General features: G+C 36.8%; 1 protein-coding gene and 1 long non-coding RNA gene across 7 annotated transcripts in view; one reads left to right on the top strand and one right to left on the bottom strand.

Moving 5' to 3' along the window:
* The window catches only part of CNTNAP2 (contactin associated protein 2), a 1,976,111-nt gene that overhangs the window by 1,042,597 nt on the left and 914,204 nt on the right, over positions 1-19,310 (top strand). For all 6 annotated transcript variants that reach the window (XM_072777573.1, XM_072777574.1, XM_072777575.1 and 3 more), the window contains one exon: positions 6,006-6,155. In XM_072777573.1, coding sequence (XP_072633674.1) covers positions 6,006-6,155 — 150 coding nt within the window. The remainder of the gene's footprint in view (positions 1-6,005; positions 6,156-19,310) is intronic.
* LOC140605314 (uncharacterized) lies at positions 6,532-13,991 on the bottom strand. Its single transcript, XR_012008026.1, has 5 exons — positions 13,902-13,991; positions 9,871-10,124; positions 8,396-8,617; positions 7,662-7,710; positions 6,532-6,902 (listed from the first exon to the last, which is right to left on the bottom strand). It is a non-coding gene; the product is annotated as an uncharacterized lncRNA (long non-coding RNA).

Below are 19,310 nucleotides of genomic sequence, written 5' to 3' on the forward strand. Positions count from 1 at the left end.
GTAACTATCACATAATAAGACTGATTCATTATATAGCTCAAAGTTAGCTTAAATTAGCTTAAAAATTGTTGCCTCTGATATTAATAAAAGAGTAACTATCAAATAATAAGACTGATTCATTATATAGCTCAAAGTTAGCTTAAATTAGCTTAAAAATTGTTGCCTCTGATATTAATAAAAGACACAATCAGCTATCCTGCCAAATCCTCCAATTCCTCACCACTGACATTGAATGATTGGATTTACATGGGGTAGGAGGATATTTGTTCTTAAAGAAAACCAATTTTAATTATTTTATAATAGTTAATGCTTACAGAAGTTAACAACAAGCTAAGTTGATATTTAGAGAGTGGGGCTCCCTGACTGTTTAAGGAACAGGAGCTACTTACTGAGTGCTGACTATGTGTCAAGTGCTTCTCTAAATAATCACATATGTACACATAACCCTCAGAACAACCCTATGAGGTAGATACTTTTATTAGTCCTATTTAATAGGTAAGAGAACTGAGACAGGCTGAATTGCTGAAGGTCTGGCAATTAGGGGAGCAGAAATGAGGTTTGTATCCAGATGGTCTGACTTCTGAATCCCTGCTCTGTCCATTATGCTGTCTGCCCCTCTGCAGGTGAGTCTGTAAGTCAGACACTCTGGGCTCTAAATCCTTTCTCAGTCCCTTATAGGGCATGGTCCCTGTGTGCCTGAGCAGAATATGACCCCACATAGAAGGAAGTCCCCCATTTTTTCAACAAGAACATTAAGAATACCTTTTAACTAACGTGAATATAAAAACTTTTAGTTCTATAAGTGAATATATGTACAATATTTACATAATTATGGTGTGCTTTTAAACTCACATACGTAAATAATTTAGGAAGTTTATTCTCCAGTCTTACTTTCTGGAAATAATTTGTTTTAATCTCTTCACCAGCTGCTTTAACATCAATTCTTTGTCATAACCTTGTGAGTCACCTAGCACATTTTTTTCAGGACAAATCATCATCACCTCTAAGTAATTTGTACACAGGAATTTTTTTTCACCTCTAATGTTGTCACTGGACATATTTTTCTAAGCTTCATGTGTCCATTAGCATAATGCTAGGATATACTTTTTTTCAGTTGCCTTCTATGTGTTTATTTATGATTTCCACATTAAGACTTATTTTATTGCCATGTTCTTTAGAGGGCTTACTTACAACTACACCAATATTTGTAATTGTAACTCCCCCCAAAATAATAAACTTAGCTTCTTTCTCTATAAAATGAGACTATTTAAAATCTTTAAAAAATTTATTTGACATGATACGAATATAAATATCCTGCTCCCTGGGTGCCAGGCACTGCTTTAATGCTATAGAAATAGTAAATAATCTACTCCTCAAAACACATCTGTGAGGGGGAGAGTGTTACTTTCATTCCAGAGAAGAGAAGCCTGAGGCATGGAGTGGTTAGTAATGTGCCCAGGTTGGCCAGGGGCAGAGCAAACGCAGGCAGCCTGGCTCCTGAACCAGTCCTCCTCATCCTCGTGTTGTTTTCCATCCTGCTGTCTTGCTGCTCACTGTTGGGAAGGGTCGGTGCAGCAACATATACAGTGTGCACGCACAGTGCCACACACACACGTGACGAGCTCAGAAAGGGCTAGCCATAGGAGACGTGGGCATCTTTTCTTAGTATCAGTAATTAGCATCCTTCTTTTTTGGTCTAACCCCAAGCCACTGTGCAGCCACTAGGACCCCCTGCTTCCAGGAGTCTGGCTCCCCATTGAGTCTGTTTCCTGGGATATCCACTGGCTCTCGAAGAGCGAGTGGAGGAGTCCCATGTCTTCAACAACAAATGAAAAGTGCTGCTTTCATCTTGTTTGCTAATGTGTTCTTTGTTATGTATGACTCATACATTCCTTTCTTTTTTCTTAAGATTTTATCCATTTATTTGAGAGACAGCAAGCAAAAATTATGATTTTATCCATTTATCCTGGGATCATGACCTGAGCCAAGAGAGACGCTCAACTGACTGAGTCACCTAGGCACCTGTGACTCACAAATTTCTAATAAAACTTGAGATGATGATACATTTTTTTCTGAATAAATGTATTGGTATATATTACAAGTACCCATCTTATCGCAATGGCCTCATCAACTGTGGTATTCTGAGCAAATTTCAAATATTGAACTCCATAAACTCTTAACTTTAATAAATGTTCAATTTCATATGATTTAAAATTTGGTAAAATTGTTTAAAAAACTCCTTCAAGAGAGTATTCCTTATAGCTTTTATGAAGCAAAAATAATTCTGTACTGTACCCTCTAAGGTCCAAGAAATTGCAAAGGCAAAAAAAAAAAAAAAAAAAAAACTTGAGCAAGTTTGCAGGAGAGGTCACATAAAAAAAAAAATGAATACGGAGTTTCACAAAGTATGGAGATGATTTAGATAAATACTCATGGGCTTATTCTTATATGCCTTAAAGAAAATCCTAGATCCCAATTTTCATAACTTGCATGTAAAATTTTTATTTTAATTACAATTGTAAGGGAAAACCATCGATGTAAGAAAATACTAAAAGACATGTGGCATGTAGGAGATTACACGACCACAAAAATCTGATGGTGCAAATGCTGAAAGTTAGCAAATGAAACTGGATGGTGTGTCAGTTATTTACCTTATTTACCATCCTATAGCTACATGAGAACAAGGACATCCCAGAAATTGAGCTGTGTTCAGATGCTGTGGCAAAGGAAGTGTGTGTGTGTGTGTGTGTGTGCGTGTGTGCAGGTGTGCATGCACTGGTATAGGAGCACTGTGATCACGGATGCACAGAGATTATATAACATGTTTTGTTGTTGTCTGTTTTGTTTTTGATTATTTTTTGGTAATAACTGAGTCTCTGCAACCAGATCCATGTGCGATTCAATTCTTAGTTCTGCCATTTATTAGCCATGGGGTGTTTAAACATTATTAGATTTAGTTCTCTCACATATTTATTTGAGACAATAATTTCTAAAACATTTGGTGTGAATTATAAATGAATCACATGCAAGGTCTTAGCAGAGTGAATAGCATATCGAGCTTAGAACACTGTATCTTTTTTGGTATATTTTTTTATTGGAGTTTGATTTGCCAACATATAGTATTAACACCCAGTGCTCATCCCATCCAGTGACCCCCTCAGTGCCCGTCACTGTATCTTTTTTTTTTTTAATTTTTTTTTTTATTTATTTATGATAGTCACAGAGAGAGAGAGAGAGAGAGAGAGAGGCAGAGACACAGGCAGAGGGAGAAGCAGGCTCCATGCACTGGGAGCCCGACGTGGGATTCGATCCCGGGTCTCCAGGATCGCGCCCTGGGCCAAAGGCAGGCGCTAAACCGCTGTGCCACCCAGGGATCCCTATATCTTTAAATACATTTATACATAGAGCTAATGCCATTAGATTCTGCTCTAGAAAAAAGACTTTAGGCTATTATTTTTTTATAATGTGTGGCTGAAAAAGATTTTTAAAAAGCAGCATATTTTCTTTTGAGCAAACGGATCATTCATTCCTCATGGAAGAATTGAACTTCTTTGTATCTGAGAGCCTATTCCTGTCATAGATGGCTAAGGCATACCTCTTGAAAATTAAAAGTACAAAACAATATTTAGGATTAAAATAAGTAGAAATCACAGTTTAAGCTCAGATGCGGCAGTAGTTGCTATCAACAAGCCTGCTTTTATCTGAGTCTTAATTTCTCTAGTAATTAAGATTCTTGAAAAAAAAAACTTTTTATTTTTACCTGATTGGAATAGAAGGCCTTTTTGCTCTAAATGATTAAGCTGATGATGTCCATTTATAAATTAATTGTGTGATGAAGAAATGTTCACAGGAAGTTTTAGAAAGACATTCTGGTCTACAGTTTAGAACAAAAAGATCTGTCAGCTGATGGTATTTTATACGTGACCTTTTCTGGATGTGTGATTATTTAGAATTAAATTTTAAGATTGGACATTTGTAACATTGATGTCCTTGGGACCCATGCCCCAAAATTGCATTTCAAAGCAGGGTTCATTACATTATAAAGGCAAAAGCCAAAACCACGCCCTTCTATAGTTAATCAACACTAAAACTAGTTTTATAGTCTCCCAAAAAATGTTATGGTGAAGATACGGTCTTCTGTGCAACTGTTCTGTGAGAGAACCCTGATGTAACCTGCTTGAGGAGGAAATATTTCAGTAAACACTACTGACTTGTCTGACAGCTAACTTATTTTAATTTGGGAATGAGACTTCACGTACTAATTTCATAGCACAAAATTATGCATAGATCTTAAACATTTTGTTACTTGGAGATTATTCAGTATTGATTACTTCAGTAAAGGGATTTTCTATTTACCTCCATTGAAATAAAATAGGCTGAATATATATTTCTAAATTAAAATTTGAAAATCCTAAAAAAAAAAAAAATACCTGCGGTGCAGTTATTTGTAATGATACTTACCAGTAAAACACCAGTAAATACTACCTATATGTGACCATCTTATAAGTTCCAACAGGCTTTAATATTTTTCATTAAAATAGTATTTCTGTTTAATAGCGCAAACCAACCAGCAGTTCATGCTTTTTCTGCAAAGGACCACACAGTAAATCGTTCAGGCTTTGTAAATGGTAACAAGTCTCTATAGCAACTACTTGACTCTGTCTTTGTAGAGCAAGGACAATATATAAACAAATAAGCGTGGCTATCTTCCAATAAAACTTTATGTGGGAACTAAAATTTCAATGCTTATATAATTTTCACATGTACTTTATTATTCTGCTTATGTATTTTTAATATTTAAAGATGTGATTTTTAGCTCTCAGGCCATACAAAAAAGGGGGCAGCAGGTCAGATTTGACTTATAAACTCATTTGAAGACCTCTAATCAGAGGTTTGGAGCTGTCATCTATGCTTCATTGACTTGCTCTTATTTTATTTTTAGGGTTTTTTGTTTTGTTTTGTTTTTTGTTTATTTGGTTTTTGTTGTTGTTTTGTTGTTGTTGTTGTTGTTTTGCTAGGGTTCCCTTTCGTTTATGAATCTGAAGTTTATCTTCAAGTAACTTCTTTCTGTGGATTCTAAATTATTCTATCTGGACTAGAACAAAATCTCTTCCCTTTTCCATAGCATAGGCCTTTACAAGTTCAAAGAAAGCCACACTTACTCTCAAGACTTTCTCTCTCTCTGTTAGTATTTCCTCAACTCTTTCCAGATGTTTATGTTCAATGGCTGATCTCCTTTGTTTGCTCCTTAATTTTCTAATTATTCTTTGCAAAGTGAGCTCAAACTGAACAAATATTTTTTAAGTTATTGTCCGTCCAATGGAGAGTTTAAAAGAATTCTTGTTTCCAAAGATCTTTGTACTAAGCAACAGTGAAATGTAGTTGTTAGGAGTGGAAGCTGTCGATTTTAGCTTTGTTGGTTTATTTCTTTAAATATAACCTAATTCATTATAAAGATGCCTTATTTATCAATGATCAGATAACCCTGGTATTATTTCCTATGCTTACAAGTGGTTAATTAGCATATATTTTTTAGTGCTTACTTTCTACAAACTGGATATACTTGCCAGGCATGGTTATTGAGAGGAAAATAATAGTACAAAAACTGTTCTTAAAAACAGAGACATTAGAGAAAAGTCGTAAATCCATTTTCTCATCAGAAAGTGGCTTTTAGTAAACCTAATCATAGAATAAGTAATTAAATTAAAATAGTTTATCATCACTTCCAAACAGCTTTATTCACTCCATTCATTTTCCCAGGTATGCCAAAGGCACATTAATGATTATTTCCCTACTTTATTGGGTTCTGCCATGCCTTATCTGTCCAATGGAGGATAGAACCACTTATCATATTAAAGAAACATGATATTAATTGCAAGTAGCACTGAGTTTTTCTGGATGAAAATAGACTATTTTTTACCATTAAATTTCTGACCTTTTTGGCATTGAAAATTGTTTTAAATTATACCATCTTTAGAAAATGAATTGACTTTTTTACTTAACAGGTTCTGGGCTGAACGATGGACAGTGGCATGAGGTTCGTTTCCTAGCTAAGGAAAATTTTGCCGTTCTCACCATTGATGGAGATGAGGCTTCAGCAGTTCGAACTAATAGTCCTCTTCAAGTTAAAACTGGCGAGAAGTACTTTTTTGGAGGTAAGACTGCCATTTTTTTATTGGTTAACTAGTACACTGTTAGAAATGGGGTTTCAGTGAAGTTTGATTATGGAGTATTTATATTTGATTCAGTAGACTCAGCAGATCTCAGAAAAAAAGCCAAACTCTTATTCCACGAGTTAAAAAGAGTGGCAAATTTATGCTTCTTCATGTTAAAGGTACTTGCATCATGTCACCATATTCGTCTAGTTTAATTCAAATATTCAAAGTATAAAGTATGAGATTCTGAATGCATTCATTCTCATAATACTATCCTCAAGAGTCAGGTCCTTGTGTCACCTACTGCTGTGTAATTAATTACTCTAAACCTTAGTGGCTTAAAACAGCAAAAGTTGCCTCACAGTTATTCTAGTCCTGGTTTTTTTTTTTTCATAGGCTCCCCACCCAATATGGAGCTTGAACTCATGACCCCAAGAGTCCCATGCTTCATCATCTGAACCAGCCAGGCTCCTCCGTGTCACAGTTATTCTAGGTCATGGATTCAGGAATAATTTAGCTGACTGATTCCGATTTGTGGTCCCTCATGAGGTTTTTCTACTCAAGCACTTGACTGTGACTGCATTATCTGCAGCCTTGCCTGGGCTAGAGAGTCAGTTTCCAAGAATGTGTGCTCACTAGGTTGACAGCTGGTACTGGTTGTTGTCCGGGGTGCCCTGGTTCTCCTCCAAGTGGCTCTGATTTTCCAGGCCTGTCCTCTTCAAGCTCCGTCTCTCATAGGTGATGTGTCTGAGAGAGGAGATCAGGGAAGAGAAGTGGAAAAGAGAGGAAAACCAGTAAATGAGAGAGAAAGCTTCCTAGATAGAAGCCAGGGTTGTTTTATAATCTAGTCTCCGAAGTGACATCCCATCACTTCAGTTATACACAGTTTGGTAGAAGTGAGTCAGTAAATCCAGACCACACTTAGAGGAAAGAGATTACATGAGGAGACGTGCACTGAGAACATCTTTGAGGCTGCCTACCACGGATCGCCTTACAGGAAAGCCAGCTTATTACACATCTCTTGGTTCTTAAGTCATGAAAAAATTATTGAAAAGAAGGTTCTCTTAAAATAATAAATTCTACTATATGTAAAAAAGTGTTGTAGCAGGGACTTGGGCATATTTTTTTAGTTCAAAAAATATATACTGCCAGAATTTTTTTATCATTAATGAAACATGAGGACATGTTTTTATTAAAGTGGTAGGTAAAAAATATAAATAAATAAATAAATAAAAATAAAATAAAGTGGTAGGTATGTTGTTTAAATCAATATATATCTTTCACTAGATTATTGACTTCCTCATCCTAAATCATGCAGCAGAAGATTTAAAAAAAATATATTGTGTTCTTAGAAAAGGCTTTGTTAAACTTTCAAAAAACATGTGTGTACATATATCTGCTTCTGAAAATCTATTTATTAATATTCACATTTATTTAACTGTCTTTATATCACTATGCTTATATATATTTCTAATTAGTAGAATAAGCCTATTTGAGAATAGTCACCTTGTAGATCTTGTTCCCTGCTATATCCTCCAAGGTCTTAGAAAAATTCCTGGAATATAGATGACCAATAAATATGAATGAATTAGTAAATTTAGAAAAACAAGCAAGGCAAGCATTTTACTCCCAGTTGTTTGAAAGAAGAAATAGAAGCCCACAGAGCTTTATTGACTTGCCACTGAGTTTGTAGCCAGCACCTGAACTCAAGACCTCTGACTCTTGTACCAGGGTCTTTCTCACTATGCATCAAGATATAATGAGTGACAACTCAGAGGCAAAAGACCTGAGCTAGACCTCTCTGTCTTGAATCTTACATTGTGTTCATTGCAAGTTAAAAACTACACATTTTTTGCAAGGCTCTCGTTAAATATTTGATGATTGGTTGAAAGTCAGACAAGGTGTCTTATGAGTGAATGAACTGGGGTTTATGGGTGTGAGAAAACATAACCTAGCAGCCCAACTGGTTTTCCTGCAAAAGCATATTTAATATGATGGGATTTTGGCCAATAGTTTTCATTGCTGCCATAGAAAATGGATCACAGTAGTCAGTTGGAAAGCTATTGATAATCCCAACCCATCCAAATGGCAGTGGAATATCTTTGGTCGTGGATGAGCATGCTGAATGCCTAAGGCAAGTTTTTGATCTCTTTCCATCTAGATGGGTAGCCTCATCGCTATAACCAACAAATAAGGCACAGAGTTAATGGCATATGAGGGCTTCATAGTGTGCTACTTACTATTGCTTTACAGATTTTGGGTTTTAAACCAGGTGGTTAGGAGCATATTTTCTCCCTTTTGGGTCTTTGGTCTGCCACTGGGAAATGATGTCAGCAGATGATAACGATGCTTCTCTGGTTATATCTTCATCAGCTGAATCCATGGAATATATGAGAATCACCAGGGGAACTTGTTACATTTCAGAATTCTCAGCCCCCACTCCTGGAACTCAATGTAGAATGCTGGGAAAATAAAGAATCCTAAGTTTCAAGTTATTCTGGCACAAATGATCTGAGGAACAGAATTATAGATCAACCTTAGCCAATTTGCATGCACATCTTTCAGATTCTCCTGAAAGACCATGTCAGTCACCAAAAAGTAAGATAAGTGAGAATTAGCTACCGCTGTGTAGCTTAGCCACCATGGAGCAGTAAAAAGAAACCACAGGCCAAGGTCTGGTGCACATACAGACGTTGATTAAATGAACATTTTTATTAGCGAGCTGGCACAATGCAGTTAATACAAATTCTTCTGTAAGCTCATTGAAGTCCTAGCTCTCTGACTTGCTATACTTTGAATAAAATGTTCTCTTTGGGCAGCTTTCACAGGATTTTAGAAGCAGGATTCAGCTATCCTCTCAGCCAGTGCCAAACAACAGAAAGTCTCATAAGCTGATGGCTGGCACACGATCACTAAGTGATCCAGATTCCAGAACTATGTCCAAGGCTTCAGGTCACCAGCTTCACTTGTCTTATCCTGTCTGCACACAGGCTATGGGTACCTCTAAAAGGTGTTTTGCCAAACTACATATCCTTAATATCTTTAATTTCACGACTGAAATATCTTCCCTGACATTTATCTAACATTTATGCTGATTAACAAAGCCCTAATTTCACCAAAGAAAACCCAGTTTGGCATTTAGTAAGTTGATTAGAGGAACAGGCAGCAGAAATCCTGAGTAGCTGCCTCTGGGATGCTGCTTTCAGATTAGAGTGTGAGCTGTCTCTAGATTGTAAGTTAAAAACACACACACAGCTTCCTCTTGTCTGTGCTGACAAATTTAAAGTTAGTTGTAGATGTTGTGAATAAAAACATCTTAAGAAACATTAGTAGAGTGGAAAGAAAATTGACTCTCTTCTAAAATATGAACTTTGAAACACACATTCCTGGCTTGGGATTGTGGCTTCACTTAGTTGATAGATCATTTTAATGACTTATCTTACTTCTTCATCCAATTGAAAGGCAGTAAAATTTTAAATAATGTAGTGAATATTCCCAGCATTACCTGTTAAACCCAGGGTCTGACTCCAGGGGATGCTAAGTGCTGACTCCTTTTCCAATCCGTGTGGAGTCTTTAACTCATCAGGGACAGCCCAGCCCCTTTCTAAGAAAGATCTGAGGTTTCAGACCATGTGCTCCTCTAAAGCATCTGACTGACCTCTCCACAAATCAAAGCATTCCTTCCTCCTTGGTGAAAAACAAATTGTTTTCTTACCAGGTGAAAGCCTTAACTAAAGGCTTGCTGGCCTTATGTACTCAATTACAGATTCCTGAACGTGTGCACACTTGGTTTCTTTTGAAGTAAAGTCCTGGTCATGTAGCTTCTATTCTTTGTGGCTGATTCCTACCAGCGTGGAGCTTTATCTCTCCACGCCTGCGCCCTGTTAATCCCAGAAAATGCCTTAGTTCTCCTCTGGAGCACTCGGGATCAGATGTTTAAGGACCAAGAATTCTTCTGCCTTGTTCTTTCTTGGGAATAAACAGAAAAAAAAGAGATTATTTATTTGGGATGTTTCCTCAGCAGCAGTTATTTTGGTTGCTTTAATTCTTTTCTCTACCACCCAACTGGAGTTACTTTTGATAACACTTCATTGATTTTAACAATCAAAGGAAATTTATTTATTGACTGTTTACTGGTAATAGGCTTCTGATACCAGCCAGAGCCCCATGGTCATGAGAGAATAGAAGGATTTGTAAATTTCTAAATTTTCTCAGGATTGGTATTTATTATTATTATTTTGTTGCTTTCATTTGGAAGGAAAGGAACAGTGGGCTGAAGAGAAGAGGTAAGAAAGTTTGAGAGCTAGTCTTCCTGGAAGAGGGTGGCTGCTCTCAAGAGAGACTTTCCTTCCAAATATACATGGATTATTTCATTTATCTTTTCTGCTATAAAACTGGGATCTTGGGATCCCTGGGTGGCTCAGCGGTTTGGCACCTGCCTTTGGCCCAGGGCGCCATCCTGGAGTCCCGGGATCGAGTTCCACATTGGGCTTCTGGCATGGAGCTTGCTTCTCCCTCCTCCTATGTCTCTGCCTCTCTCTCTCTCAATCTCTCTCTCTCTCTCTCTCTCTCTCTCTCTGTCTATGTCTATCATGAATAAATAAATTTTAAAAATCTTTATAAAAAAAACTGGGATCTCAGTTTGTTCATTTATACCCAAAAAGGTTATAGAGCCTCTAAGTGCTGGGTTATGCTAGATGCTGGCCATATATCATGACAAAAAAAAAAGAAGACATAATCCGTACCCTTGTGGAATTTATAGTTTTTTGCTTTCACAGCAACATGCGTCTCACCCTTATAAAGTTGTCATTTTATATTATTTGTATGATTCTCTTACTAATTTTATAGCTATTCTGAGCTCCATCTGGAGAAACCTATGCTTTGCACTGAAGACCTCTCAACCAGTTGGATGATGCTCACATTTCAAAAATAGTCTCTTTTACTTAAAGTTGGTTGATCGTAGACGTTAATCACATCTGCAAAATACTTCCACAACAATCCCTAGAGTTGTATTTGAATAACCGGACGTTGTAGCCTGCCCAAGTTGACGCATAAAATTACCCATCAAAGGGTTTTATATATCCTGTATTTGAGACATCACATAAAATTATAATCAGACATCTGGTTTAATGTACAGATGAAGAAGTACCAGAAACTGCTTTTTTAAAATAATTTCCAGGTCTCCTACATGCTTATTTTTCTATTTGGTTTAATTTTTATACCTAATGTTACCTCTTTTGTTCCCTATCTTTTACTAAGATAAAACTTACAAATGCTAAAATCCACCTGTTTCAAGTGTGCAATTCAGTGAATTTTAGTACATTGATACAGTGGTGAAGCCATCACTAGCACCCAGCTCTAAGGTGGTTTCTTTAACTCCTCAAATCCCCCCAGCCCTTCTACAGTCAGTTTCCACTCCTGCTTCACCCAGGCAACCACTGACATGGTTGCTTCTGCCCCTATGTTTCTTTTTCTAGACCCTTCTTGCACTTTTATCGATTTGCGGTTTGTTTTTTGATTCTTCTCTGGTTGACTCTTCCATGTAGTTCTCCTTAGAGACTTTACGCAACCTTCACCTTCTCCGGGGGGAGGGGGGGAATCTTTCCTCCTGATCCAGCGCACAGCCCTGCCCCCACTCCCCACCCCCAGCCTCTCTACTTTCTTCCCTCCTGCCACAACACATCATCATGCTCTGACATTCTACATCTTTCATTACTGACTGTACTGATTATTTGCTGTTGGACTCTACTAGAACAGAAGCACTAAGAAGGCAAGGATATTGGTTATTTTTGTTTTCTCATGTATCTTGAGTATTTAGGAATAATGTTTGACACATAATAGGTTCTCAGTGTCTGTTTATTCATTGAATAAATTAATCAGTGATCCTTTATGGATATATTTAAGGGCTACATGCACAAAGGACTACCGTACTTTTTATTTCCATATAGATTATGAGCTTCTGTCATATGCCCCTCACCCCTGAAAAAATTTAGGTAAGGGATACTGATTGTGCTAGCATGTGATATTCCATTGTCATGTTTGACAGGTATAACTTCTCATGGTCTTGAAGATAAAATAATTTTTATTATATCAGATGCAATTTTTTTATCTAAATGTGCTACATGTACAACTAATAAGTAGTAGAGACAGGATTTAAATAATTTCATTTAGTGAATATTTGCTAAAACCTGGCATCATTATTCATACTAGAACAGTGAACAAGCTAGAAAGAATATTTGGCTCTCAGAAGGTTACATTCTGATTAAAATAACAGATTGGTAAAATGAGTATTTTTTTTTTTTTGGAGACAATAAATCAGGCAAAGGATGGGAAGTTCTTAGGGGAGGGGTGTTGAGGATTGCCACTTACCATAAGTTGATCACAGGAAGCCTCAGTTGAGAAGACGGTATTTGGACAAAGAGCTCAAAGGGGTGAGGAGATATGGGAGAGGAGCGTCCCTGATAGAAGAGTCAGTGCAAGCATATGCACAGGTGGTGAGCACGTGGCATGCTTGAGGAAAGGAGGCCAGCATAGCTTTAGGAATGGGAGCAGTCAGAAGCTGGGGTGTGAGGGGCCCTTTCCTCTGAGTGAAATGGGAAGGCGTTTGAAGATTGGACCAGGGGAGTGGCATAGTCTACCTTTAAAAATGGTCTCTCAGGATGCTGTTATCAGAAAAGAGGGAGCAGAGTGGAAACTATTGCAACAATCCAGACTAAGGAAGGTAGAGACTGAGTGGTAGTAGCAGAGGGATCAGATGACCAATTCTGAATCCATTTTTGGAAGTCAAGCCAATAGGACTTGCCCACAGTGGGATATACATTGTAATATACAAAAGGAGTCCAAGATAACACCAGTCCACCTGACAGAAAGCCTAGAGCTTACCCTAGCCCCTCTTCCACACTTCTTCTCTCCCCTTCTACACTGTGGCAGTGTTTCCCTAAAACTTAGTTCTGACCTGTGCATAATGAACTACTGACATGTCAGTCTGTGCAGTGACCTATTATCCTTCCCCCCAAATCAACAGGACGATGACCTACACCCCATCCCTCACTTTCACTTCTTCCTGAATCTTCTCTCTTGATTTGCCTGGATGGAATCTGGCTCAGTTCCCAAATCTCTCAAGTCTTCACCAGACACTCTTTTTTTACTGTATCACCCATGGGATATAACAAGGGTCAAGAGTCTACTGATTTAAAGCCAGCTCTTGTAAATTAAATTCCAATCAGTCTCTGATTGGGGGACCACAGCACCTCTCAGAAATAGAAAAGTGTAGGACGCTGACTCAAAGTTCATCAGCTGCTATAAAATAAGATGGCCTTTAAAAATATTAGTTCACTAGTGGAAAGGGAGGTGGGCGGGGGGTTGAGGTGATGGGGTGATGAGCACTGAGGGGGCACCTAGTGGGATGAGCACTGGGTGTTATGCTATATGTTGGCAAATTGAACTCCAATAAAAAAAAATAGAGAGAGAGAGAGAAAAATCAAGAACAGACTTTTTTTTTTTTTTTTTTGAAACAGATTCTTAACCATAGGGACAAACACTATTCCCAGAAGGGAGGTGGGTGAGGAGATGGGTTAAATAAGGGATGGTGATTAAGGAGGTCAACTTGTCATGATGAACGCAGGGTGATGTATGGAATTGTTGAATCACTATACTGTACACTTGAAACTAATATCACACTGTATGCTAACTAACTGGAATTAAAACACAAAAATTAAAAGAAAAAAATATTAGTTCACATATAACCTGATAGTGGATGTACTTCCAGCTTGAAAGTGCGGCCTAACTGTAATCTTCTCCTCCTGCTCTTTGTTCCATTCAGGGTCCACCTATACTGAGGTTGGAGAGGGTTAGAAGACAAACTATTGTCTTTTTACAAATAAAATGAAAGTTGACCATCATTTGCATTTGCTGAACATTGTTATTAATATTAGAAATTTTGAGTTCCCCACCTTTTGTGTAATATGCATCTCTTTGAAATACTAATTTAGTTTTATAAATAGCAAGAGACAACTTTTTCTCACCAACTGACTAACAATTTATTAAGCCTCAGAATGAAAAATGAGGAAATCACAGCTTAGAACCTTAGAGATTCCTGTGAATCGTTAATATTTTATTTGATTTAGATTGGCTAACACTATCTAATGATTAGAATTCATTTTTCTTTTACTGATTCTAAACCTACTAATTAATTTTTTGCATATATTTTTTTCTTTTGTGCTTTTATGGTTTTACCCTGGTTCAATATTATAAAATTATTATATTATATAAAACCTTATATTGTTTTTCTCTTTTTTAGCATTAGAGAGTTGATCTATCCTTAACTGGAGTGAGTTAACCTAGAAACTTTGTCAGTTATTAATTTCTTTTTTTTCAGTTATTAGTTTCTTAAAAAGGATTTGATTGTACAAAAACAACCAACTACTTGCCCTTATAAATATTTGGATCAGTATTTGCTATTCTATGCAAATTCATCCCCCACTTTTAAAAAAGTACATTTTTAAGCATTTCTTTCCATTATGAGAACATTAATAAGGAGAGACACATTTCTTTTTCAGTCCAATTCCCTAAGTACTTTTGGTTGTATTAGTTTGTTTTCCAATTATGTGCATAAAAGAAAAGGGCAAAGAAGAGGAAGGGAATTGCACAATGAAATTGAATACATTAACTTCATAAGAAACTCTTTCTCTGCTAGAGATAGGAAAGTATTCATTATATAGCCCCAAATTCCAAAGACCTTTATATATCTCCTAGAAGTAAAATTTGCTTAGAGCTAGGATTTGGGCTAATTAGAGTTATTGTGATATTCTATATGCCTTTGCTTCTTTCTGACTCTGTGAATGGCTTGCATTGGGAATATTCAGATTTCAGACAGAATTGTAAGTAGTTTTTCAAAGATGAAAAATCATGGAATTATAACAACTCTTTGACTTTCAAGAATTGTCTTAATACTGTGGCTGCTTATCACTGGCATCTTCTGCTTTCTTCTTATATTAATTTTACTACATTAAAATCAGTGGAGCAAAAGAAAGTAATGTTCTGACTGTGGAAATAATATAGGTAACTCTACAAATATGTAAGTTAAATATGGTTTCTCTATGTATTTTTTAGAAAGTATTTTCCAGATCTAAAATGCTCTTAAACTGAAAAATACAGCCACATTTTAAAACTGGGATGACTCGCATATGCAATACGTATCAGGTTATTACTTGAGGAGCATAAATGTTTCTATAGATATCTTAATCATTGATTTTACAATGTTTTATCAAAATAAAAAAAAGGCAAAAGGAAGAAATTTATACTTTTTTTTTTTTCATGAGTGATATGTCTGTTTAGGTACTCTAAGAAGCAGATATTAAAATGGAATTAGACATTTGAAAGACTTACTGGACAGAATGCCTCTGAAGGACTCGGGGGTAAGGGGGGAAGAGCAGGTCTGATACCATGAGGAAAAAGAGAAAGGAGAAGAGATTGAGTAGGAATAGCCCCAGAGTGTGGGCCATGATCCCTTGCAAAATTGCCTGTTAGCATCTGTCACGGAAGGGAAATGGCTGGACCCTGATCCTGTTGCCATAGGTAGTTGTTTAGAGCTGTCTGGGCATCCATGGCCTCAGCAGAAGGGCCTCCATGGATGCTGTTTTATACCAGCCAACCCTGATCCTCAAACAGGAAAGATGTAACAAGCATCCCTCTTTGACCAGCATAAGTGAAAACAGAAGATAGTTCTAGAAGTTCTTTCATAATATTTCTTTGATAAGCCAGAAAAAAAGTATATTTGTTTTTCCTAGTATAATTGGTATTTCTGTCTGCATTCTTAATTCTCTGTGGCCAAATAAAGAGAGGAAATGATTGTAGGGTACTTATTTTTTAAAACTGCTAAGAATTCAAAGAATAATACTCTTGTATGTACAGGAAGAAAACTAAAATGGGAGCCAGTGCCTGTGATCATGCAGGTCTGTCAGTGTTTATTTTGTTTGCCTATTTGATTTTTCCTTTAGGCAGGCAATTATTTATACATAAACTTCTCCTTTTGAACTAGGAAGTAAATTCTTTCTGAGTGTGTGCCTTTTTCTATTTTCTATTGTTGGGATTTTGAAGATGATCATAGACTCAAATAAACTAGTTTTTCTAGTCTGACTCATCCAGGAAGTAATCAAATAGAGCATTTGCTAAATTATTGCCCTTTTTTTTCCTTTTTTTTTTTTTTAATTCTTCTTTCTTCTGGCTTCCCCCTTCCCCATATCAGCAATCAGTTATCCTTAAATAATTAAGAATCATTGTTTACTCTCCAGTGGAATTTTACGATAATAAGGAATTTGTAAGACTCTCTGGCCTTCAAGACCCTAAAAAGGATACATCTTTAGTGGTGAAATTTCAAGTCTTCTTTAGGGTATAGGGTATGGGAGAAAGGATGCAGGAACTTAGGCATAAGACCATGCTAGTAGCATTCACGTCAGCTGATTTCACAGTCTGGCCCTAAAATTATATCATTTCAGTACCTTTTCATCAACACATCCCTAAACTTCTTCAACATCTAGATCCTCTGGATCTCCCTTCTGTGTAATAAGCATAATTAGTACCAAAAATGTTACACCACTCTCTTAGTGAACCTAATCTATAATGACCACAAAATTCACTCTGATTCCAGAGTCCTGATGTTGGTAAGAGACCTTCTCTGCTCTCACGGACCCCTCTTGAATCAAACAGTGTGAAAATATGAAATTTGAATGAGAATGTTCTCTTACAGCAGTGGACTATGTGAGATTACTACCAGAAAAACCTAGATGCTCCAGAAAATCATCAAAAAACAAAAAAATTTAAGACTTTCAAAATTTTACCCATTTTGAATGGACTATTGAACAAACTAAGTGATGTGACTCTAGAATGCTCTATGTATATATGGTTTTAGGTTTAGTATTTCAAAGAAAAGAGTATTTGAAGGGCAGAAAATTCAGACATAAGAAAAATAGTTGTTGGAAAATATGTAGTTAATGTTATATGCAGAAAAAATAAGAAAAATCAAAAGGAAAAGAAATTTCAAGATTTCTGGGGCGCTTGGATGACTCAGTCGTTTAAGTGTCTGACTCTTGATTTTGGCTCAGCTCATGATCTCAGGGTGGTGATATTGAGCTCTACATTGGGGCTACATTGCTCAGCAGGGACTCAGCTTGGGATTCTTTCTCTCCCTCTCCCACTGCTCCTCTAAGTAAATAGGTAAAGTCTTTTAAAAAAAAATAAAAATAAAGGTTTGAGGTTATGCCAAGAAATCTGCATTTTAACCATGCAATTAGATGACTTTCTTTTCCTTTTTTAACTACTTTATTGAGATATAATTCCGACACCATAAAAATTGCCATTTGAAGTCTATAATTTAGTGGGTTTTCGTATGGTCTCAGAGTTGTTTAACCATCATCAAAGACTAATTTTTGGTCATTTTCATGACCCCAAGTAGAATACCCAAACTCATTAGGAACCAGTGTGCATTCTCCTTCAATACCCCTAAGCCCCAGGCAACCACTAATCTACTTACAGATTTGCCAATTCTAGACATTTTATGTAAATGGAACCACATAATAGGTTGTGTTTTGTGACTGGCTTCTTTCATTTAGTGTAATGTTTTCAAGGTTTATTCAATTTTAACATGTATCATTATTTTATTTCTACATGTGTTCAAATAATACTCCATTATATGGATACACTACATTTTTTTAGCCATTCATCAGTTGATAGACCTTGGCTTGTTTCCACTCTTTGACTTATTATGAATAATACTCCTCTGATCATTTATGTACAAGTTTCTGCATGCATGTCTGTTTTTCTTACTCTTGAGTGTATATCTGGGAGTGAAATTGCTGAGTCTTATGGTAATTGTATTTTGTTGACTTGCTGAATTCTTTCCTGAGTGAACACCTGCAGAAACACCAGTTTAAGTAATAATTTGGGGATCAGAATGCAGGAAGAAAAGGAGATGTTTCTTGTTTCCTAATAATGAAAATCCTAGATTCCATAAAGGGAGACAAAGATTTGAAAGCGAATAAGGCCGCATTGGAAAATAATAAAACACTGGGTAATGGTGTGAGGCTAATATCATTAAGTGGAAAGCTAGAAATGCAAAAGAAAAAATCAGAAAGGAAACTAAGATTTTTTTATCAAGTTAGGAACAATCTCAAAGGTTAAAAATGCTCTTGTAAGGTAGCGTAGAGAGAAAATAGTAGGAAGAACAAAGTGGATCTTAATGAGATTTATTTATGAAAACAAAATTTTAAAGCATAACTGAATTTCAGAGGGAAGAACTTTCACAGGCATCATGGAAAGTGAGATCAATCAAAAATCTCATTAATTATTGCATCCAGCTCAGATCCACATCTCTGAATGATGTGGAGCCCTTTACAAGGTCAAGACTTGGTTCCTTGTGATTGAATGAGGTATAAACTAAAGACCAATAACTTCAATGTACACTTCTCCCATGAAAAATAAAAGTATAAGAAACACAGCCTTTACTGGCCTAGAGTAAGTTTTATATCTTGTTAGTCAGGAAGAGCAAGGGCCCCCTTTCCCAATGCCCTCCATGACCCAGGTTTCGTTCTCTGAGAGGTCCCTCCTTGTCCACTGTTCTCCATGGCCATCTCTGAAGAGGGCATTCTTATTGTGCCCTTCTTATGGGCTGCATGCCCTCCTGCTGGCTTCTTGTTGATAGGGATGTGCAGGCCTAGAGACTGCTTTACTCAGTGGATGGACACACATTGTTGCAGGTCATGCTTATGGTTTCCTTGGCAACATAATTCCTCAGAAGGATCGTAGTCTTCTAATCTGTTTCCTTTGAAGCGATTCTGTGTGCAGGGAACCACATCTAAATATCTGTTCTTGATACAGCTTTCAGCCTGGCGACTCCATTCTTCTCCTTAGCTCTGTGTCCTGCCACTTCCAACGGAGGTGTGCCACTCTGACCTCTCTTCCAAAGAATTTGCTAATCTCCCCTCATCTCTTCCTCTCCCCCCAACTCTCAACTTAATGCCTCCCTTCAGCCTTGAGACCTTGAGAAAGAATAATGCTTGACTGGATGACAACAGCCTAAATCTGCCTATTGCCATGAGACTATTCCTCACTGTCTAGTAGACAAGTGTTTTTTTTTTTTTTGGTGCTCTATTTTTATTT

The sequence above is a fragment of the Canis lupus genome, chromosome 15 (assembly GCF_048164855.1).
Source record: "Canis lupus baileyi chromosome 15, mCanLup2.hap1, whole genome shotgun sequence".
NCBI classification, from domain to species: Eukaryota; Metazoa; Chordata; class Mammalia; order Carnivora; family Canidae; genus Canis; species Canis lupus.